This window comes from Triturus cristatus, chromosome 3_2 (genome assembly GCF_964204655.1).
Source record: "Triturus cristatus chromosome 3_2, aTriCri1.1, whole genome shotgun sequence".
NCBI lineage: Eukaryota > Metazoa > Chordata > Amphibia > Caudata > Salamandridae > Triturus > Triturus cristatus.
In genome coordinates, this window is record NC_140584.1 from 1,032,433,766 (window position 1) to 1,032,456,751 (window position 22,986).

General features: G+C 47.6%; 1 protein-coding gene across 1 annotated transcript; it reads right to left on the reverse strand.

The window, feature by feature from the left end:
- Positions 1–205: 205 nt before the first annotated feature.
- Positions 206–19,407, reverse strand: LOC146859047 (fibrinogen-like protein 1-like protein). The gene is made up of 3 exons (XM_085649676.1): positions 19,310–19,407; positions 10,474–10,650; positions 206–1,066 (listed from the first exon to the last, which is right to left on the reverse strand). The coding sequence occupies exons 1-3, from the start codon at positions 19,344–19,346 to the stop codon at positions 228–230; spliced, it is 1,053 nt and encodes a 350-aa protein (XP_085505802.1). The 5' UTR covers positions 19,347–19,407; the 3' UTR covers positions 206–227.
- Between the last annotated feature and the right edge of the window lie 3,579 nt (positions 19,408–22,986).

Genomic DNA, 22,986 nt, shown 5'->3' on the forward strand with positions numbered 1-22,986 from the left:
GAGAGCAATAGAGATTGAGTTTCGAGTCCTTAATTATATCAAATTGCGGAAATTATTCTCTGATAATTGTGGTTGCTCCCTCCACGCTATTGGGCAAGTAAAAAGGTTCAATCGACCAGACTGGGTTGTTGGAGATAAATGGAAAACAAGAAAATTGGGCCCCAGCAATAACACATCATCTTAGAACAAAGAATGTGCAGGCAAATAAGGTACTCAAAAGTAAAAGTTTAATCCAGTTCACAAGGGGTAGGGTTTACATCATCACCTCCACCGTTATCTCCACCTCCATTGTCCCCACCCCCTCCGTTGTCTCCTCCTCCCCCATTGTCGCCACCCCCTCCACTGTCTCCTCCTCCCCCATTGTCCCCACCGCCATTGTCCCCTCCTCCATTGTCCCCTCCTCCATTACCTCCACCTCCTCCATTACCATTGTCGTCACATATAATTACTGGCTTGATCAGAATCTCACTAGATTTACAGTTTCCAGGGCATACACCCTGCCAGTGAATCTTATTCTTCGTATTTAGATTTGCAAAGCGACAGTTGTCATACCACCAGCCTCCCCCGCCAACAGATGCACAATTCTCCTGGGAGCGGTCATTATCCTGATCATAAGCAGAGAATTTCATGTTGTCGTGTGCTGCATGGGCGACATCAGTGGTCAGAGCATCGGGGGCAGTGCCTGAGTATTTGCCTAAACGTAGGCGGTAGCACCCAGATTCCCCCTCCAGGCGGAATAGATCATAATCAGCAATTTGTTCCTTTCCATAGGCATCGCGTAACAGGAAGCGAACCATATAAAACTTCTGTTTTGTGATAAGGTGTATATGTTCGTTTCCCAGCCAGTGGTCCCCCCGAAGATCACCAAACCCTCTCTTGTAGCTTGCCCAGTTGTTATTCCAAGTGATTTTCGTACTGTAACTGTTCTTTTGTACCACAGTCCAGCCGCCACCTCCTCCTTTCATGTCACAGTGCACCACCAAATTGCGGTTGATCTCAGGCTGAACAATGTAAAGTCCGCTTGGCTGCCCCGTTGATAAGTCAGCACAATCACCAGGAAATCCAGCTGTCAGAAAACAGACAAAAGTTTGGCTTAGAGAACGTGTGTGCCGCCTTGCAACTCCTTCTTTTATTTCGCATCTACCCGTCTTTAATTTTGGCAGTGCAAAACTTTGGGAGTGGAGTAAAACTTCTTTCAATATTTTATACCGTAGAGATTAGGGGTTCTGTTAAAGCTAGATTCCATAGCTTAGTATGTGAAACCTGCTACACAAACCCTTTTTCTGTTTCTAGGACTTAGCAGTGGCATGTGTAGGAATCTGTTCCCTTCAGGTGAAAATTGTTTTTCAGTATGTTGTGCAAGTATGTAATTCAAGGGTTGCCAGAGCGGTTCAAGGGGTGCCAAAAGAGAGGATTTTATCATGTTAAATGAGAGGGAGGATCAAAGGTGTGCAATCAAAAGAGATTAGGGTAACAACATTAAGGTTCGAGTTCACTCTTTTTTTGATCTCCTTTAAAAGACAATCAATCAATGTGTTTTGCAACTTTACAACAGCTTTATCTGATTGAGACTTCTAGCCTCAGATTCCTTACCTTAGAATTATCCCCAGGAGTCAGACTGGATCCAGAAAGTTTTTCGTGAGCAGTACCCCTGCTCGCCAGTAGGTGACGTCGCTGGGCTCTGCATGGCGCTCGCTGCCTCATTCGTACCAGAAGTAACGTGTGCAGTGCCTATATAGGAGTCGTCTAGCGCCAAGTCTTTTTTTCCATGCCAGACAGAGCAGATCCAGAGAACAACTACTCCAGTCACTTTTTGACTGACCTTTTTTAACCCTTTATTAAAGATTTTTTGAGACATTAGACCTGATTTAGATCTTATCGGATGACAGATATCCCGTCCACCGAAATATAAATCCCATTATATCCTATGGGATTTATATTTCGGTGGACATGATCTCAGTCACAGTTGTCACAGAGTTACCTGTCCGCCATGACCTAAATGAGGCCCATTGTCTCCTGGTGTGGCAGGAATGTCTGCGAGGAAGGCTGGTTTTAAGCTCTGTGGCACCTGTAACCGGCCAATGTCAGTGAAATACCCACACCTCATCTTCCTCTGGTGTCCAGAGCACAACCACGATGCCAAGGCCTGCGTTGATTGTCACGCCATGCACCTTCAGGCCTTGAGGGAGCGGTCTCTCAAGCTTCTTGCCACTCGATGAGTGACACAGCGACAGTCTCAACCAAGGTCGAGCGAAGGTCTGGGATCAGTTGCAGAGCCATCAACAAAACAAGAAGAAAAACAAGAAGCCGAGGAGATCTTCAACTTCACCCCCTCTGTCAAAGTCATCCTTTGAGATGTGGGATGGTCAGCATTCTAGGCCTGACTCCGTGGTTGAGCCTGCGATTTTCCCATCTCCACGCCTCTCCGTGTTTCCTCGAGTCAAAGAGCAACCCCGGCCTACTCCGTGAGCTTTATGAGGCAATGCACCCCATATTTTGGTGCCCCATTCCCGCTGGCACCCCTCAGGATGTGTGGGGGGGGTTAAGGGGCTCCTACTGGTTTTTCGGCTGTAGGTTCCACCCTGTGCCAGTTGGGCCCCTTGGATCCATGATTGGATCTGGACGTACGCTGGTAGAGCCACCTCAACCTTCCCCGAAGCTAGTCCCATTGCTGACATCCCTGGTGTGCCCCATTTTTATCCCTGACTACCAGGAGTTGGATGGGCATCGTCCGACGTCGGCACTGACTGGAGGCATTCCATCAAGGCCCGAGCTGGAGCCCTATACTTATGGGCTAGGACTTGGGGAAGATTGAGAGGAGTCACTGGACGATTATGAACACCAGCCCCTGGACCCCAAAGAGGGCAACTGGTGTGAGCATGTGATGAATGCCAGTGGACTGTACGCCTCCTCAGATACTGGCTTGATCTCTCTTCCTCCTGTGGCTACGGAGGAGGAAGCCCTCATTTGCAATGGTGGTGAGAAGGGAGGCTGAGGTCCTGAACATTTAGCTTCCCTCCGTGACTGTCATGACCAATGTCTTGACGGAGGTGCTTCATGCATGAGTCACCCCTTCAGAACTGCTTCTCTCTTTTAACCAAATCCTCACAGACATCCTGCTCAGGGTCTGGTCCAAGCCCTGCACAGGGTCTTCTAAGAATATTACAATTGCTCAGCTCCATCATCCTACTCCAGGGAAGTTCAACTTTCTTCCCCAACACCCCACCCCGGAGAGCTTGGTGGTCTAAGTCTACGTTTCAAAACTAACTCTTGGCACATTCCCTACTACTCCACTCAACAGATAATCTACGAGGCCAGATACCTTAGAAAATATGTTTTCTTCCACTAGACTGGGACTGTGGTTGGTGAACACAGCATGCCAATATTCCCACTCACTCTGGAACTTTGTTGCGCAGGTGCTGCCTTTGGTCTCAGAGGAGGTCTGAGCCATAATCTCCCAAGCTATCCCAGACAGGAGGGATGCAGCTAAATTCATTATGCATTGTGGGCTGGATATGCCTGACTCACTGGGCAGAGCAGTTTCTTCATCGGCACCCCTTAAACGCCACACCTTGTTGAGAACCATTGGCTTTTCAAGAGATGTCTAGGCCTCGCCCATGGACAGGCCCTTTGATGGCTCCCGTCTCTTTGGAGACAAGGCGGACTCAGTGCTAGAGCACTTCAAGGACAGCAGAGCTACGGTCGGGTCATTGGGCCTTTCCATGGCTCCTAGCCAACCCCAGTCCGCCTTCTCCTCCTTTTGTAGCCACAGAAGAGGCTTCCAGTCACATCTTTACGTGTCCGGCCACCATGGCGCACAAGCCGCTGTGTGGCTGAGTGTGTTACACACAGACTCCGTGGATCAGATAGCCAGAGGTCGGCCAGTCCACCACTCTCCCAGCAGCTGCAGCCTCTAAGTGTCTTTAGTTTGCCCACTGACCATCATAGGCACACAGTGGAAGTCAGGATACACCATCATCTGTACCACTGGAGGTCGATAAAATTCGACGCAGGGTTCCCCAGATTGCCCAAAGGGGCTGTTCCCTCCCCTTCGTGACCCTCCACCCATGCCAATCACTTGCAGCAGGCTGACGGACCGTATCTCCTTAGTTCTCCAGGAAGGGGTGGCTCTTTGACTAAGAGAGCCACAGAGAAGGTGCCGGTATCAGAACTAGGTTGTGGTTGCTGTTCCTGCTTCTTTCTGGTGCCCAAGAAGGATGGAGGCCTTTGTCCTATCCCAGACCTGTGCCCTCCTGATTTCTTCCTGAAAAGGAGAAATTCAAAATGCTCACACTCACTCAAGTCCTGTCTGTTCTTGACCCAGAAGACTGAATTGTAGCGCTGGACTTGCAGGACACATTCTTCTACATACCCATCCTTCCTGCCCACAGACGTTACCTGCAGTTTACAGTAGGTCGCAAGCACGTTCAGTTCACCTTGCTCCCTTTTGGCCTTACCAGCGTTCATTGGGTGTTCGCCAAGGTGATAGCGGTGGTAGGTGCTCATCTGCAGGGATCAAAGGTGCCAGTCTTCCCCTAACTTCACTACTGGCTGTTGAAGGCAGGCTCGTCCCAGAAGTTGGCTCTCATCTCCAGACTACAGCGGACCTCTTGCCCTCACTGGGGTTCACTATCAACATGCCGAAGTCACACCTGACTTCCTCTCAGACGCTCCCTTTCATCAGAGCTGTTCTGGACACAGTTCAGCTTCGGACTTATCCTCCTGCGTGGTAAGCCCAGGATATTCAGGCTATGATACCGATGTTTCAGCCTCTATCCTGGGTTTTGGTAAGACTAACTCTGAGGTTGGTGGGCCTCATGGCCTCCTGAGTACTGCGGGTGAAACATGATTGCTGGCATATGCGGGCTCTGTAGTGGGACCAGAAGTTTCAGTGGGCGCAGCATCAGGGGACTCTCTAGGACATGGTTCAGATCTCGGTGGGCAATGCAAAAGATCTGCAGTGCTGGTTAACGAACCGGGATTGGGTTAGCAGCAGACCCCTCTTTCTTCCCCAACCAGATCTGACAGTAGTGATGGTTGCATCGCTCTTGGGCTGGGGCAGCCATCTGAGAGAGGTAGAGATCAGAGGACTCTGGTCTCTGGTGGCATTTAGAGTGGAGCTCTGAGCGATCCGACTGGCATTGAAAGACTTTCTACCCTCTATCAAGGGATGGCTAGGGCAGGTGTTCATTGACAACACCACCATCATGTGGTACTGCAACAAACAGGGCAGGGTGGGGTCGTGGACCCTTTGCCAACCAGCCCTGCATCTCTGGACATGGCTAGAATGTTAGTGCATTTCCCTGGTTGTTCAACACCTGGAGGGATCTCTGGGTGCTAGAACAGACAAACTGAGCCGTAGCTGCCTAGTGGACCATCAATGGCGTCTCCATCTGGAGGTGGTGCAGGGTGTCTTTCAGCAGTGTGGAGAACTTTGGTTAGATCTGATTGCCACCTCCGAGAATATTTAATGTCAGCAGTTCTGTGTGCTGGAGTTTCAAAGGTGGCTGTCGCTCAGTGATGCTTTTCATCTTGAGTGAAGCTCAGGCCTCCTGTACGCCTTTTCACCCTTACCACTCCTGCCCAGACTTCTAAAAGAAGATCAGGAACAACTAGGCCCTAGTCATCCTTGTGGCTCCAGACTGGGCTCAGACAGTCTGGTATCCCAAGCTGTTGAGCATGGCCATCTGTCCTCCGATCTGGTTGTTCTTCGGGAGGATCTTCTGTCACAGGAGCAGGGAAGGGTTCTCCACACAAACCTGTGCAGTTGCCAGCTTTCAACCGTCTGCTTGAAGTTTGTAATGTTATCTTGGCAGCCAGGCGTCCTTCCACCAAGAAGATGTACACCTGCCGTTGGTGCAAGTTTGTGGCATGGTTTTCAGAAATATAGCTTGATCCCCTTTCTGTGACCCTTTCTCAGGTCCTTCTGTTTATTCTTTCTCTTGCCCAGCAGGGCCCTGCTTTGTGCACCTTAAAAGGCTTAATTTCTGCCATCTCAGCATTTCTGTGGTTGCCACAGCAGCCATCCCTTTTCAAGTCCCCTATTGTGCATAGGTTTCTGAAAGGTCTCCGGCACTAGTTCCCACCTTAACCCTTCATCATGCCTCAGTGGGATCTAAATTTAGTCTTAACTTTTCTAAGGTGCACTCCTTTCGAATCGCTACACAATTGTTCTATCAGGCTCCTTATTTTCAAGACGGCCTTACCAGTGTCAATAACATCTGCCCGGAGGATAAGTGAGAACCAGGCTTTGTCATCTAAGCCTCTGTACCTTATCCTCTTCCCAGACAAGCTGATCCTTCGCACTAGAGCTTCCTTCCTACTGAAGGTGATCACTCCCTTTAATGTAGGCCTGTCCATCACCCCGCCTACCTTTTATACTCCACCTCATCCCTTTAAGGAAGAGGAGAGACTCCACTGGCTAGACCCAAAAAGAGGGTTGTCATTCTACCTTGAATGAACAAAAGAGTTCTGTATGGACGACCAACTCTTCGTGGGGTATCTCGGAGCCCAGAAAGGGAAGGTGGTACAGAAATGGACCATCTCCCAATGGAATGTGCTCTGTATCAAAATCTGCTACGCATTGGCCAAGAAGCAACACCCTGAGGGTTGCATGCTCCTTCTACCAGAGCCAAGGCTGCGAACACTGCGTTAGCACAAGGACTTCAGGTCCTGAACATATACCAGGCAGTAACGTTGGTATCTCTGCATGCGTTTACCAAGCACTACTACCTTGACTGTCAGGTCCGTACAAACAGGCATTTTGCCTGCTTGGTCCTGTTGGACCTTTAAGTGTGAAATTGTTTTGCATACCCTCCGCCAGAGAGTTATTGCTTGGGTATCTATTCTTAGGTATGGAATCTGCGGCTAGAAGTCTCTATCAGATGAACAAGTTACTTACCTTCGGTAAGGCCTTATCTGGTAGAGCCTCTATCTAGTCAAAGATTCCTTACCGACCCTCGCATCCTCCCAATCTGTGAACAGATTTATAGATTTAGAAAGTTTTCCCCTTTCAGGGCCTAGTTTCACACATCAGTGCTTAGTACTCTTCATGGCTCGGCTCTTCTGACGTGGAAAGTTGTGCACGTCACTTCCACCATGGACGCTGCCGTCTATGTCACGTGGAGACAAACAACGCCACCTACCAGTGTGCAAGGGTACTGCTCACAAAAACAAACCAGATCTAGTCTGACGCCTGTGGATAATTCTAAGTTAAGGAATCAGCGGCTAGATAGAGTCTCTACCAGATAAGGCATTACCGAAGGTAAGTAACTCGGTCTTTAGGGCCATAAGTTCATTGTACAACATCATTCTAGAAAACTAAATAAGCATATATAAATTCAACAATAAAACACATATATATAGTATATTGCATCTGTACAGAGGTGTGAATCAGTTGAGCCTAGTATGATTGGCAATTGCTGCTCAGTTCTAATTGGTTGAACGCCTGCCAAGAACTGCTGTATTTGTCGTTGACATGGGAATGCTCGAGTCATTTCAGTCAGATATAGGATTTTGGTTTAGCATGTAAATAATTTGTGAGGAGGCACTAATGGGACTTTCCAGTGGTGCTGAAATGTGGCCTTGTGCATCCTAACTATGTGTGATTTTTCTTTGGGAGGGCGCTGGGCAGAGATTTCTTCAGAAGGGGACACCGTAATCTCAGGAACCAAAAGCCAGGATGGGCCAGCATTTAAGTCATTGAAATGCATTTTGTCGAGGTATCACCTGGTCCGTTGCAATCTCCGTAAACAGGGATAGGGTTGAAGAAGGCAAGGAGCCATTGAAATCCTAGATTTAATTTATTTCAGACTTTTAGAATAGTGTGCTGTTTGCATAATTGTGTAGTGGTGTTGTAGACTGACGTGACAATTGTATAGTGATGTGACAGTAGCAGTGTTTGAAATGATGGTTGTAGAGAGTAGTGTGACACTGGCGAGTGCTACAGTGGCTGCTTTAGTGTGATATTTGTTGTAGTCTTTTGTCAGTTGCTGTAGAGCGTTTTGATGATTGTTGTTGAGTTGTGTGGACGCTCAGCATGTTGCAATTAGTGTTGTAGAGTGGTGTGATGTGTACAGATGGGTGGCGTAGCAGTTATCCTAGAGCAGTCTAACAGATGTCGGAGAGCTGTATAACATAGTTGTGATGATTAATTTCGAGCAATGTTGCAATTACAGACCCAAGCCGTGATTCCTCAAATGGGTCAGGCAGTTTGCATAGACTGCTGAACAGCATTGTAGAATGTTGTAATAATTGTGGTAGAGCTGTGGTGTGATGGCTGTTAGCGGTGCAACAGTTGCTGTTGTGGGGTTGGGAAGTTGCCATATAGTGTTGTGAGACTGTGTAGAGTGTTGTGATTGTTGTAGAGCCATATGCCAGTTACTGAGTTGTGTAATCGCTGCCTTAGGGGTCTGACAGTTGTGGTTATGTGACATTGCTGTAGAGTATAATAATGATTCTTGTAGGGCTCTGGGGCACTTGTTTAGTGCTATGACACTTGCAGTGACTTTTGTGGAGTGGTGTGATGGTTGTTTGTGAGTGGCGCAACAGTTGGTGTACAGAAATGTAACAGCTGTTGAGTGTCGTGAAGTACTGTGATGAATCAGTTATGCTGTGTAATGTAGAAGTGCATTGTTGCTTTATCAGTTGTGTTTTGGTGTTACCCCATACTGTTTCTCAGTTCAGCTTGTCAAATCCAAGCAAATATATACGCCATCCATGCTCTTAAAGACTAGACGACTACTTTTCTAGAGCCCCTTTAAACCCACTCATGACAGTAGTGTCAGTAAGATCATACGGTGGCTGCCCGTGGTCTGGCTAACCCAATCTGAGAGGAGAGATTTCTTTGTGGTGCTCTGGTCCTGGAGAGAGCTCTAATCGTGTTTCTGTCGAGGTGGGAGGAGTTGCATCCCAGTCGTAAGATGGCGATATAAGGAATGAGCAAAAACAGGTTTCAGTGTGCAGTAGAATCAAAGTCTGAGTCTTGGATGGGGGAATATATAAAGGGACAGACCTAGAGTTCAGAAGGGAAGCTTTGATAGGATTTAGAGATGCTTCACTGGGTTGAGAGGATGTTCTACTTCTCAGGCTTCTGTGGCAGATACATCTGTGTCTTTAGGACATCTAGCTGTGGGGACTGGGGTGGTAATACACATTATGGAATCTGTAATTGCAGACAATTTGGGTTTCTTTAGTGGTAAAGTGCATGGAGGAATGCTCGGAACCACTGGGGATGGTGTGCGTGTTGGGCTCTTCAGCTGTAAATGTGTTCGGTGTAGCTGGACTACACTAGGAAGTTGGTTGGCAGAGTGGCGCTGTGTCTAGGGGCCGCGGTGGTTGTCAGGAGCGCTGTTCATTCGTCATTGACAGTATTTCGGTCTATGTCAGTGTAAGAGTAGGTTTCTCCAGATTATGGTCAAGACTACATTCGTTTATGTTGCCATTTTGCTGTTTTAGTTGCCAAGAGGCGTGTGGTTGATGAAGGTGAGCTGGAGGAACTGGGGTCAGTAGGAATGAGGTTTATGGTGTGAGTGTCAATGTCAATTATATTAGAATCCAGGCTGGGACTGATATATATCCCTGATTAAGATTTCTGAGATGACCCTCAGCCTTTGGTGTTTTGGGTATTTGAAGGTTGTTTTGGATAGGCGAGCGGGGAATAGGACGTCTGGGGTGAGGCTGCATGATGCTGGCGACTGACGTGATATGGAACTCTCTATAGGTTTCATGGCCAAAATTGGATCATTTGAAATAATGTATAGGCTGTTGATCTTGAGAAACAGATGTAGAATGGCGCAGCTGCAGGACGCGTAGAGCTCATGTCACATTAGGGGCTAAGGATGCGCATCACAATTATTAGATCTGTGGTACGACATCGCCATTAGTGTGGCTTACCATTGGTTAGCTGCTGATATGTAGAAATCGGAGTAGTATGTTGAGGTAGTGTGTGCCGGGGTTCAGCAGCAGGGCTGTGATGTGACTGTGACTTGTCTTTCGCAGAGTGAGCGCTTCATTCCCATTCCAGGGCGCCATTGCGCGTTGGCTGGACTTTGCAGTGGAGATACCAGGGAGACAGAATGTAATTCATCGGCTGGTATCGCTGCTGAAAAGTCCGTCTAGTAAAAGGTTTTTTTTCCTTGAAATGGGGAATAACTGGTCCCATCCGGATTTACTAGTTGTTTTACTTGCTAGTTTTTCACCATTTTGGCAATATAAAAAATGCATCCATGTTCCACTCTCTCTGGGCAGATGGAAAGTGCATGAGGGACTGCCTTGGGGTTTGGGGCAGGGTGGGGGGGTGGATAGTACTTCAAAACATGCTTTGGCCTGCCCATGGGGCTGAAGTAACACAACTCATAGTGAGGGCCCAAGTGTCAGGGAGTAAGCACAGCATTGTCCACCTACTCTTCCTTACCTTCCTGCATGTTTGTCAGACAGCCCACCGTGGGCCCTCTCGCTCTTGTGAGTACTCACCGTGCCCAGCATTGGATTTCGGGTAGTTCAGAATCTCGTTCGCGCTTATGCCGTTCAGCAAGTGGCTGTTCTCGACAGCCAGCGACACGGACCGCCCTTTCCTGCGTAGCTGTGTGGCGCTGACACACACTGAGACCAGAAGCAGCGCACAGAGGCCGCGCATCGCTTTCCAAGGCACTGCGGGGAGGAAAAGGCAAGAGAAACATAACCCGCTTGTTTCCAGGAGGTGAAGAGGGAATGTGGAGAATGGGAATGAGTCCCGGGACACAGATGAGGGGGAGAGGTACAGACTGAAGGAGAGGAGAGGAACGAATAAAAGGAGGAGGGTGGATGCGAGTGATGGAGCAGGGAAGATTCCTGTCCACCCACAAGCTCGCATCACCAGCACAGCAGGATTCCCACGAGCGACTGGCGCCCCAGGAGCTGACACAGCAGTGATGCATTCGCTCTCACAAACCCGCTGTGGCAGCCGCAGGCCTGGAGCAGGTGCGGATTAATCCTCATTGACGACGGTGGGGAGAGATTCGAGGCCACCCACCACCTCTGGCAGCAGGGAGGGCTCCCTCCTCAACTCCGACAAGCCACGTCTGGAGCAGGGGCGGGTTTCCACCCCCCACCTACCTCGAGCTAAAATCTGCACAAAGGGGGATTCCACACACCTACTGCCTGAGACATGCTAACATAAAGAACACGACACAGCCGCATCGACCCACTCAGCAGCTAAAACAGGCTAATTTATGTCGCTGGGATTCACGCCCACCTGCAGGATCCTGCCCACTGAAGCACACACATATTAACATTAGCGCACCGGGATGCCTTTCCCTTCATGTAGTCTGCATTATAGGGACATGTAGAGCAGAGTGGCCTCTGCAGCCCACAGATGCCACCTGCCTGTCACTCAGCCACGGATTCACGTCTGACATGCTCACTACTGCAGAAGGGATAGATTCTCACCTGCCTACATTATGCACATGCTAGCATGCACACAGGATGGTTTCTACTCACTGAGGGGCAGATGTACAAAGCTTGTTTGAGGTTGCAAATGGCCCAATTCGCAGAATCAGGCCATTTGTGACCGCAAAAAAGATTTTTACAATGAACAAAAGGCAAATTGCAATTCAGTAACTTGTTATCAAATCGCAATTTGTTTTTGCTTCCAAGAAGGCAAATACCGATTCGGTATTTGGAAGGGGCGTTCATTCCAAATACTGAAACAGAATGCTATGTACTACTTTAGACCAGATTTTTTCGACCCACAACATTGAATTAGATAATCCTTTATCATTAACCTGGTCTGACCATTTTTTGCTCACTTTCTGGATACATGTAGAGAGTCATATGCCCTGGTCCTTATCTACCAATCAATCTAAGGTAATCAGATCTTTTAAAAACATTACCCCCGAAACCCTAGCGGAAATAATAATTCATCACCCCATCCCTGTTAAAGGTCCTCTTGAAGACGCAGTATCCGCTTTGGAAGAGTGGCTCCACAATTGGACACTTCACCTTGCCCCTCCTAAAGTTCATAGGGCCGTGCATAACAGTCCCTCAGCTCCTTGATTTTCTGAGGAACTGAGGAAGAGTAAAAAAGACTGTAAATGTCTTGAGCGCGCTTGGAGGAAAAACTATGACCCCCAGAGCAAACTCATATACAAGCTGGCTCTCAAAATCCACTACCTGAAGGTCCGCAATGAGAAGAAAAACTTTTTAGCTAAAAAAATAGACTCCGCTAACAACTGTAGCAAAGAACTTTTTACGGTAGTGAAAGATTTAGTTTCCCCTATTGCTACTCAGTCTTTTTACCCCCACATCTGAATGGACCACGAATATTGCTAAATTTTTCTATGATAAGATTAAGTCCATTCAGGACTCTTTTTGTTTATCCCCACGGCAAGACCTGGCCAATGTTTCGGACCCCATAGGCTGCTCCAAGGCGGGCGCTCTAGTAGAATTCTCTTCGATATCTTTGGACACCTCTCTAACTATTATGAGAGCGCTTAAATCTGGGTCGCCTTCTGACCTGTGCCCTGCCAAAACAATAGCATCTGTTGCCGAAGTTGTGAATCCTGTCGCCAACCATGTTATGAATCTTTCACTTAGCACCGGCAAAGTTCCTGCTAGATGGAAACAGGGCAAAATACTTCCTCTCTTAAAAAAACCTTCTGCCGACCCAGCCGCCACCAGTAATTATAGGCCTATAACATTGCTTCCTTTTTTTGCAAAAGCTTTGGAAAAACATGTGAATGCAGTTATTACCAACCATCTAGAAGCCACGAATGCTCTACATTCCAGTCAATCGGGCTTTAGAGCAAACTATAGCACTGAGACAGCTTTGCTAGAAATTTCTGAAAGCATTAAAAATACTCCTTACAGAGGAGGAAAAGTAGTTTTAATACTGCTTGATCTCTCGGCCGCTTTTGATACCGTGCCCCATTAACGTCTCCTCCAGAGATTGAGAGAATGTGGCCTAGGGGGCACGGTTCTCAGCTGGTTTTCCTCCTTCCTTAATGAGCGCCAACAATCGGTTTGGTCCCCCCCTTTTTCTGCAGATATTCCCCAACTTAATGTGGGAGTACCCCAGGGCTCTGTGTTGAGCACGACTCTTTTTAATGTTTATATGGCCCCCCTGGCTTCTCTTGCTGAAAAATTTGGAGCCAAGATTATAACATATGCTGACGACTCACAAATCGTGTTCACATATGGAAAGGATGAACCTTTTAATGAAAGTCTAATTAATGAATGTCTGTCCAACATTTTTGGATGGTTCTATCAGAACCAGTTGTCCTGCAATTCTCCCAAAACCAAAATTATGTTTTTTGGACATACTCCAGGGGATGAGTGGAGGAACTGGTGGCCTCTGGACCAACCTTCTCCTTCTAGCCCTCTCACCACTGTGAAAAATCTTGGAGTCTTATTAGACTCGGATCTCTCCATGAAGTCACAGGTGAAATCTGTGACGGGCACAGGTTTCAGGCTTCTAAAAATGTTGAAAAATTGTCTCTCACTTCTGCCCCTACCACATAGACAGACAGTAGTTCAGGCCTTAATTATTTCAAGACTGGACTACGCGAATGTCCTCTATCTGGGCATCCCGAAATTCCTTGTTAACCGTCTTCAGTTGGTCCAAAATGCGGCGGCTAGGGCTATTGTGAGGGTTGGTCCTAGGACCCATCTGGCCAGCCACTTTAAAACATTACATTGGCTTCAAGTAAAAAATGGAATTAATTTCAAGGCATTGGTCCTTGCTTTCAAAGCTCTTCACGATAATGTGGCCTCTTATCTCAGAAAGAGAATCGCTCCCTATTGTCCAGGGAGGACGCTAAGATCCTCAACACAACACCTGCTAGTGGTGCCTAAATTTTTCCTAACTAGGAAGGGAGGTCGTTCCTTTCAGGTGATCGTTAGCAAGTTATGGAATTCCCTACCCTTGGCCCTCAGAAGTGACCCTGAACTTCTTAGCTTCAGACGCCACCTTAAGACCTGGCTGTTCCATCAATAAATTCTAAAGTCGGTAACGATAGGACGGAAAGCGTGTGTGATCTCTTTTTTTCAGGCAGTTACTCTTAGCGCCGGGACACTCTTTTTGAGTAGCCGTGCGCTCTATAAGTCCCCCTTAACATAACATGTATTAATGTTATGCGACCAAACTCCGTTTGCAAAACACTAATATTTTACCACCAGTTTTAAACTGGTGGTAACCTATTCGCAAAGGGGAAGAGGTGTGCCTTCGGGACCTCTTCCCCCTTCGATAATGTTAAAAAAATATGTTTTAAGAGCAGGCAGACCACTGCCTACTCTTAAAAAATGAAACTCCAAAGTTTAATTTTTCTTTTTAAATGCTTCCCATTTTCCTGTAAGGAACATGAGCTGCATTTAAAAGAAAAAAAGATTGTTTTATTAAAAAGCAATCACAGACATGGTGGTCTGCTGACCTCAGTAGGCCACCGTCCCTGTAATGACTGCGTTTTCTAATGGGTTGCAAATTGTGATCTACCTCATTAATATTCATGAGGTAGATCTATTTGCGAACCACTAGGAATCGCCAATGAAAATCAAAAGAGTTTCATACATTAGGAATGCCGATTTCCTAATTGCGATTCAGAGATAATCACAGTTTGGAAATCGGTATTCCTAATATTTCTACATCTGGCCATAAATCAACTAAACATACTTTCTTCTACATCACAATGACAGCATCCTCTGCCGGGCCTCAGTCACACGTGGACTTGCAGAAGAGAACAGTTTCTACCCACTGAATTACCTACAGCACTCTCACACTTGTAGGAGAGAGTCTCACATGCCTACCTTCAGTCAGACAGGAACATGCATAACAGAAATGTTTCTACAGACTGCACCACCCCAACATGGATCCTTGTACAGCAGAGAGAAATTTTCACCTGTCTACAGTCAGTGGCATGGAAACGTACAGAACACAAAGATTTCCACCCACTTAATCATATACTGCTAAGAGACGTCCTCAGCAATACATTCTATGACGGGTTGTGCAGAGAGTATTAATAAGTCAAGCTAAAAAGCCCCCACAAACACAGGTTTTTAGACATTTAACTGGAATTGCCGAGATTTTATGCTTAGAGGGTATAACCAATAAGCGTTCAAAGTCCCAATTAATTATTTGTTGGAACAGACTGATGTACCAAAGAAAAAGAGATTTCCACTCCCCATTAAAAATTAATTTCAACGTTAAGTAGAGAATCACGCCTACCTTCTATAACAAGCTAAAATATACATCATAAATATTACCCACCCACCACCTACATTGAACTAAGTTTAAAAGAAGGGTGAAATTGCCACTTACACTTCTAGTGTCTAGGCTAGCATTGAGAGATCCCCATCAGCCACATTTGCTCTGAATTCACGCATCTTCTGGCTCTTTTCTGTCAACTTGTCCTCTTCTGCTGGCCCCCTCTGGATTCCATATCTCATGAGCCCCCTGTATCTTCTTCTCTACGCTAACCCATTCTGCTCTGGATTCCACATCTCATGAGCCCTCTGTACCTTCTTCCCTACGCTGACCCTTTCTGCTCTGGATTCCATCTCTCATGAGCCCCTTGTATCCTCTTCCCTGCGCTAACCCATTCTGCTCTGGATTCCACATCTCATGAGCCCTCTGCACCCTCTTCCCTACGCTGACCCTTTCTGCTCTGGATTCCATATCTCATGAGCCCCCTGTATCTTCTTCTCTACGCTAACCCATTCTGCTCTGGATTCCACATCTCATGAGCCCTCTGCACCCTCTTCCCTACGCTGACCCTTTCTGCTCTGGATTCCATATCTCATGAGCCCCCTGTATCCTCTTCCCTGCGCTAACCGATTCTGCTCTGGATTCCACATCTAATGAGCCCTCTGTACCCTCTTCCCTACGCTAACCCATTCTGCTCTGGATTCCACATCTAATGAGCCCTCTGTACCCTCTTCCCTACGCTGACCCGTTCTGCTCTGGATTCCACATCTCATGAGCCTTCTGTACCCTCTTCCCTACGCTGACCCTTTCTGCTCTGGATTCCACATCTCATGAGCCCCCTGTATCCTCTTCCCTACGCTAACCCATTCTGCTCTGGATTCCACATCTAATGAGCCTTCTGTACCCTCTTCCCTACGCTGACCCGTTCTGCTCTGGATTCCACATCTCATGAGCCCTCTGTGCCCTCTTCCCTATGCTGACCCTTTCTGCTATGGATTCCACATCTCATGAGCCGTCTGTACCCTCTTCCCTACGCTTTGCCTTTCTGCTCTGGATTCCACATCTCATGAGCCCTCTGTGCCCGTTTCCCTACACTGACCCCTTTCAGCTCTGGATTCCACATCTCATGAGCCCTCTGGGCTCTCTTCCCTACCCTTTCTGCTCTGTATTCCACATCTCATGAGCCCTCTGTGTCCTCTTCCCTAAGCTGAGCCTTTCTGCTCGGGATTCCACATCTCATGAGCCCTCTGTGTCCTCTTCCCTAAACTGACCCCTCCTGCTCTGGATTCCACATCTCATGAGCCGTCTCTGCCCTCTTCCTTACGCTGACCCTTTCTGCTCTGGATTCCACAACTCATGATCCCTCTGTACCCTCTTGCCTTCGCTGACCCCTTCTGCTCTGTATTCCACATCTCATGAGCCCGCTGTCCCTCTTCCTTACGCTGACCCTTTCTGATCTGGATTCCACAACTCATGATCCCTCGGTACCCTCTTCCCTATGCTGACCTCTTCTGCTCTGGATTCCACATCTCATGAGCCCTCTATGCCCTCTCCTCTACGCTGACCCTTTCTGCTCTGGATTCCACATCTCATTAGCCCTTGTGTCCTCTTCCCTACGCTGACCCTTTCTGCTCTGGATTCCACATCTCACAAGCCCTCTGTGTCCACTTCCCTATGCCGAGCCTTTCTGCTCTGGATTACACATCTCATGAGCCCTCTGTGCCCTTTCCCCTACGCTGACCCATTCAGATCTGGATTCCATATCTCATGAGCCCTCTACGCCCTCTTGCGTACGCTGACCCCTTCTGCTATGGATTCCACATCTAATGAGCCCTCTGTGCCTTCTTCCCTACACTGACCCTTTTGGCTCTGGATTCCACATCTCATAAGCCCTCTGTGCTCTTTTACCTACGCTGTCCCCTTCTGCTCTGGGTTCCATAACTCATGAGCCCTCTACGCCATCTTCCCTACGCTAACCCCTTCTGCTCTGGATTCCACATCTCATGAGCCCTCTGTGCCCTTTTCCCTACGCTGGCCCCTTCTGCTCTGGATCCCACATCTCATGAGCCCTCTACGCCCTCTTCCCTTCGCTAACCCCTTCTGCTCTGGATCCCACATCTCATGAGCCCTCTGTGCCCTCCTCCCTACGCTGACCCTTTCTGCTCGGGATTCCACATCTCATGAGCCCTCTGTGCCCTTTTACCTAAGCTGACCCCCTCTGCTCTGGATTCCATATGTCATGAGCCCCCTGTGCCCTTTTCCCTACGCTGACCCCTTCTGTTCTGGATTCACATCTCATGAGCCTTCTGTGCCCGCTCCCTACGCTGACCCTTTCTGCTCTGGATTCCCCATGTCCCTGTCCTCCCTCGCTGCTCTGGATGTTCTTTTGTTGTTGCATACTTATATAGCGCAAACCCGACCCAAAGGTATTGGAGCGCTTTACATGAGCACCAGTTACATTTCACAAGCACACATTCATTTTTTGTAGGCACGGGGAGATTAGGTTAGTTGCCCAGAAGCACAGGAAGCTGAGCCGACGCAGAGCATCTAACCTGGTTCCCCAGCTCCAAAGTCAGCAGCTCTGACCGTAAAGCCACAACCTCTTCCACACATCTCCTGACCCCTCACTGACCCCGTCCTCCCTCTCTACTCTGCATTCACAGTCTCTTGATCCCTCACTGTCCCCATCTTCCTTCGCTGCTCTATATTCACAGTCTCTTGACCCCTCACTGTCCCCGTCATCCCTCGCTGCTCTAGATTCACAGTCTCTTGACACCTCACTGGCCCTTCCTCCCTCGCTGCTCTAGATTCACAGTCTCTTGACACCTCACTGGCCCGTCCTCCCTCGCTGCTCTAGATTCACAGTCTCTTGACCCTCACTGGCCCCGTCCTCCCTCGCTGCTCTAGATTCACAGTCTCTTGACACCTCACTGGCCCTTCCTCCCTCGCTGCTCTAGATTCACAGTCTCTTGACACCTCACTGGCCCGTCCTCCCTCGCTGCTCTAGATTCACAGTCTCTTGACCCTCACTGGCCCCGTCCTCCCTCGCTGCTCTAGATTCACAGTCTCTTGACCCCTCACTGTCCCCGTCCTCCCTCGCTGCTCTAGATTCACAGTCTCCTGACCCCTCACTGTCCTCGTTCTCCCTCACCTGCTCTAGATTCACACACCTCTTGACTCCTCACTGTCTCCGTCCTCCCTCGCTGCTCTAGATTCACACACCTCTCGACTCCTCACTGTCTCCGTTCTCCCTCGCTGCTCTAGATTCACACACCTCTCGACTCCTCACTGTCTCCGTTCTCCCTCGCTGCTCTAGATTCACACACCTCTCGACTCCTCACTGTCTCCGTCCTCCCTCGCTGCTCTAGATTCAGTCTCTTGACTCCTCACTGTCTCCGTCCTCCCTCGCTGCTCTAGATTCACACACCTCTCGACTCCTCACTGTCTCCGTCCTCCCTCGCTGCTCTAGATTCAGTCTCTTGACTCCTCAATGTCTCCGCCCTCCCTCGCTGCTCTAGATTCATACACCTCTTGACCCTTCTTTGTCCCCGTCCTCCCTCGCTGCTCTAGATTCATACACCTCTTGACTCATCACTGTCCCCGTCCTCCCTCGCTGCTCTGGATTCACATATCTATTAACTCTTCTGCTTCCTGCTGCCGGAAACGTGCATCTCTTGACCTCTCTTGCCCTCACCACACTAACCCTTTCTGCTCCGGATTCACACATTTCCTGACCTCTCTCGGCTCTCCTCGTCCAACGCTGACCTTTCTTGCTCTGGATCCCCACCTCTCTTGCATTTTCTGGGCCACCCCTGCACCCTTCCTTTTCTCCGCTGAAGCTTCTTGTCCTGGGTTCACACTGCTCATGCTCTCTACCCTACTGGTCTTTTTAATCCGGGTCCTTTTGCCCCTCTGTTAACCTCGTTCGACTCCCTTCTCCCCCCCCCCCCCTCTTTCATGCATTGATGCTCCTCTAGCCGCACCTCTATTCTCTGCAATCTCAACCTGCAAATCACGGACTAGTGCTTTCTTATTTTTGTATTTTCATTTTAATTCCCCCAGAAGGAAAAATCTCAGCTCCTGCTCTGTCTCCGGGTTGCTCTCATGCAGAATGAGCGCCTTGGTAGAACTTACCCATGCTGGTTGTGATCCTGGGGCTCCCGGTTTGCATCCACCCCTGGCAGCTTCTCCTCTCCTTTATACATGTGGCTTTGGGGTGGCCCTGTACCACCAGGTGTGTCTGCCCCATCCATGCGACAGCTGGCACAGGGCAAACGCAAGCCTGGGGCCCGCCCTGAGATGAGCGCGGTTAACGGAGATAAGGTGTGTGTGTAAGGAAAAGGTGTGGAGTTCCCCAGCACAGCTGCGGGCTGGATACTGGCCCAGCCCACACAGCTCCAGCTGCTGAAGCACTAGAGAGGGGTGACACCTTTTATCAGAGACAAGTAGTGGCCAGGCACGGTTCAACATCATGCCAGGGCCTGTACATGGTTCTTGGCAACCCCAGGCAACTTTAAACTGTTTCAAGGTGGGATCTAAAACATTCCTTCACTCAGGAACCATCCTGACACATTGTACTGAAACCAAGCCGGGAAAAAAAAACCCTTCCATTTATATCACGTGCACCTGGTCCTTTATTCTTAATTTAAAAAGGCGGGAGCATCTCAATCGACGTTCAAGCACTACGCTTGCTCCCTTCTTGGAGACAAACCAGGGCCTGACACTTCTTGGACTTTAAAAAAAGGCCATACAACCAACACCCAAGCATTGAATTAAAGAGGGGGAGGATGGGGGAGGCAGGGCCAGACTGGCCATAGCGGGCACCGGGTGTTTTCCCGGTGGGCCGCCAGGGTTGGTGCCGGTTTCGGGCACCGTACCTCCATTGCGCTCTACCATGATCTGCAACAGATTCAGGACACATCTCGGCACTTCTGAATCCACCTTTAACCTATCCCTGCAACCCACAGGAGGGTATGACTACTTTGTGTGGAGCCCTTGTCACTAAATGGCTAATTGTCAGTATACTCTATTTCTACGGACACATTAATGTGGCTTCACATGTGCACGTGTCTCAAGGTGCATTCACATCTGCACGTCAGTGTAGCTGCATGTGTACAGACAGGGCCGGTCGTAGGATATGTGGGGCCCCGGGCAGAATAGGAACATGCGAGGCCCCTATAATTTGCATAAGATTTAACCTCACAGGAAGTGACATCATAGGAAGTAATAACAATTGGCCATTATTTATATGGCATTGATGAAGCTGCTTTGCAAGAAGCTACTTACCTAGTTTGGATATCAGTAACATGGTTAAAATAGCATTAATAATCCTAATAAAATACGTACATAGATATTAAATTGCTATTAAGTAAGTTTAAATGTAGTTTGAATGGAATGAATGAAAATGATATGCTAACTTGTCATTCTGATTCTGGCACTAATAGATGTCCAAAAGAGAGTTGCAAACTTTACTAATGTGGAGAAAAGACAGTTTTGAGTGTATTTTCAAAAGACTGAAGTTACACCACAGCTCAAGAGGGTGATAGTTCCAGTCCTGCACAACTAGAAAGGAGAAGGATCTGCCTCCTATCAGGGCCATCTAAATTTTAGGATGGCACAGTAGTTTGGTTGGCACAGAGTATGGGGTTCTGGACTGAACGTAAGGAGTGCTGTAGAAAGATAGATCCTTTTTAATGCAGTGCACAACAGCATATGGATAGTGCCTTGCAGATAGAGGGTTTCGGACCAAAAACCCAGCAGACAAGCATAGAGGTGAGAAGAACTGGCATGAAGATGCAGCCATCTCAGATGAGGAGCCTAGAACGGTTCTGAATGATTTGAAGGGTACTGAATGCAAGAAGGCAGGAAGCCTAAGAAAAAGGGCATTTGCTTAATGTAGTGAGAATATAATTGACTGTACAACAGACTCGTGGTAGTGAGAGGACAGAATGATTTTCTGTTGCTTATGGATGTAGTAAAGGCAAGTAGATGACATTTTTTTTATTATATTCTGAAAACAAGAGAAGATGCTGGAAAATGAAATCAAGATTTTTTTGCTGACTCCGCCCATCTGAGCGATTGACTTACTTCCAGCAGCCACCAAAGAGAACACCATATGGTATGAGATCCTCTAAAAATGAGAACCCTTGATTTGAGACTATAAGGTTTTAATGAATTTGTCTTCATTCAGAAATCAACAGCTAGCATGCACATACAAACATATTCTTCAGCAGAGACCTGTTTGCCACTGAGGAACATCATGTTTAGGTGTCAATATGTGCAAGATATCAGCAAGTAACCAGAAATATAACACAACTGACATACACCTAAAAACAGCCAGGAGTATTGGTTTTGTCAATGGTTGTTAGCTGTTTAAGCTAAATGAGTAACAACAATAAATTAGTTACTTTCACATTGTTGTTATGACCAATAAGTAGCTACTTCACAAACATTTGCATAGAACCACAACAAGAATGCCGGACCATTGCTCTTTGTGCTCTGCAGAGAGGCCATATTTTGAATGATCATGTAAATCTGAAAACCTTTTTGACCCACAGACAAGCACAGTATATTTGTTCTGCCTGCAGCCTCAACTCCAAAGTGCTCAACTGTAGCCTGTTATAAACACCTGGAGGCAACTCAGTACAAAAGGTGCATCATCCAAGAGTTATCTGCAGTGAAATGAAATACAGAATCACACATGCTGGACATAGCACTCTTGGGGAATGCAAGATTAAGTAAAGCATGGGAAATATAAACAGGAATAACATCACTGCCATGGATTACACTACCATCAGGACTGCGTGAATTATGTGGCAGGAGAGGGCTAAATTATGTGGCAGGGTGAGTAAAGTATGCAACAAGAAAAGGCAAATTATGCGGCATAATGTGCCACATTTTGAAACAGTGTTACTTCATTTTGTTTGCCATTTTTAAACTCGGTAACGTTGGGGATTGGTTGCACCCATTAGTACCAATTTAACACCCAAATTTAGCAGTGGGAACAGAAAGTTGACTATTCCAGTTTCTCCAAGGGCCTTCCCACATGCTGCAAGAGGTGTCGCAGCATTTTTAGTAACTTTTGAACAGTTTGAGATAGAAAGCACTTTTGTTGTTAAAATCTGTAGATTTTGCAGCAGATGATGGATTATGTGGCAGCAGATGATTGATTATGTGGTAAATGCATAATGATGCACAAATCGCCGCCACCGCACAACCGGATAATTCCTGTGGCTCTGCCTAACATGCAGCATCAGAATGGGACAGAAAGTAGGACGTGTACCAAAATAAAGGGGCCCCCATTAGTGAGTTAGCTAGAAAAGTGTCCCATGTTTGCAAACTAGGGCAGTTTTCAACTTGTAAAGACATGCGGTATAAGCTTTTTGTAAGGTATGGAAGACTGCACTGATTTGAGTTTGCTGCAGGCAAAGCTTTAATATCATAAAAATGCACAGTAAAAAACGGCTCTAAAGCAGGTTAACAACTAGCCAAAAAAATGGCCTACATACTGACCTGACAGCAGGGCTTTAAGTGGGATGAAAAAAACACGTGTGGGGGGTGTCGTTCAAAGGTGCATGGCTGATGTAATTAAGGACGTGGCTTAAAAACATGTAAGCTATATAAATCTGTGCATAGCATACCGTGTCGCCCGACTGGTATTTTGCTGCGTCATTCATTGCCTCCAGATAAATAATACAACAAGTAACATTACACCTACAACAAGCCAGGACTATTGGCTTTGCCAGTGGTTATTAGTTGCATAAGATGAATAAGCAACATCTACAGCTTCCTTGTATATAATGTTGAAAATG

What these genes read in the sequence shown, in the direction of transcription:
- LOC146859047 (XM_085649676.1), bottom strand. Translation starts at nt 19,346, where the DNA reads ATGCAAACCGGGAGCCCCAGGATCACAACCAGCATGG. An exon ending in CAGGATCACAACCAGCATGG is followed by an intron (nt 10,651 to 19,309) that starts GTAAGTTCTACC and finishes TCCTCCCCGCAG; the next exon opens with TGCCTTGGAAAGCGATGCGC. An exon ending in GAAATCCAATGCTGGGCACG is followed by an intron (nt 1,067 to 10,473) that starts GTGAGTACTCAC and finishes GTTTTCTGACAG; the next exon opens with CTGGATTTCCTGGTGATTGT.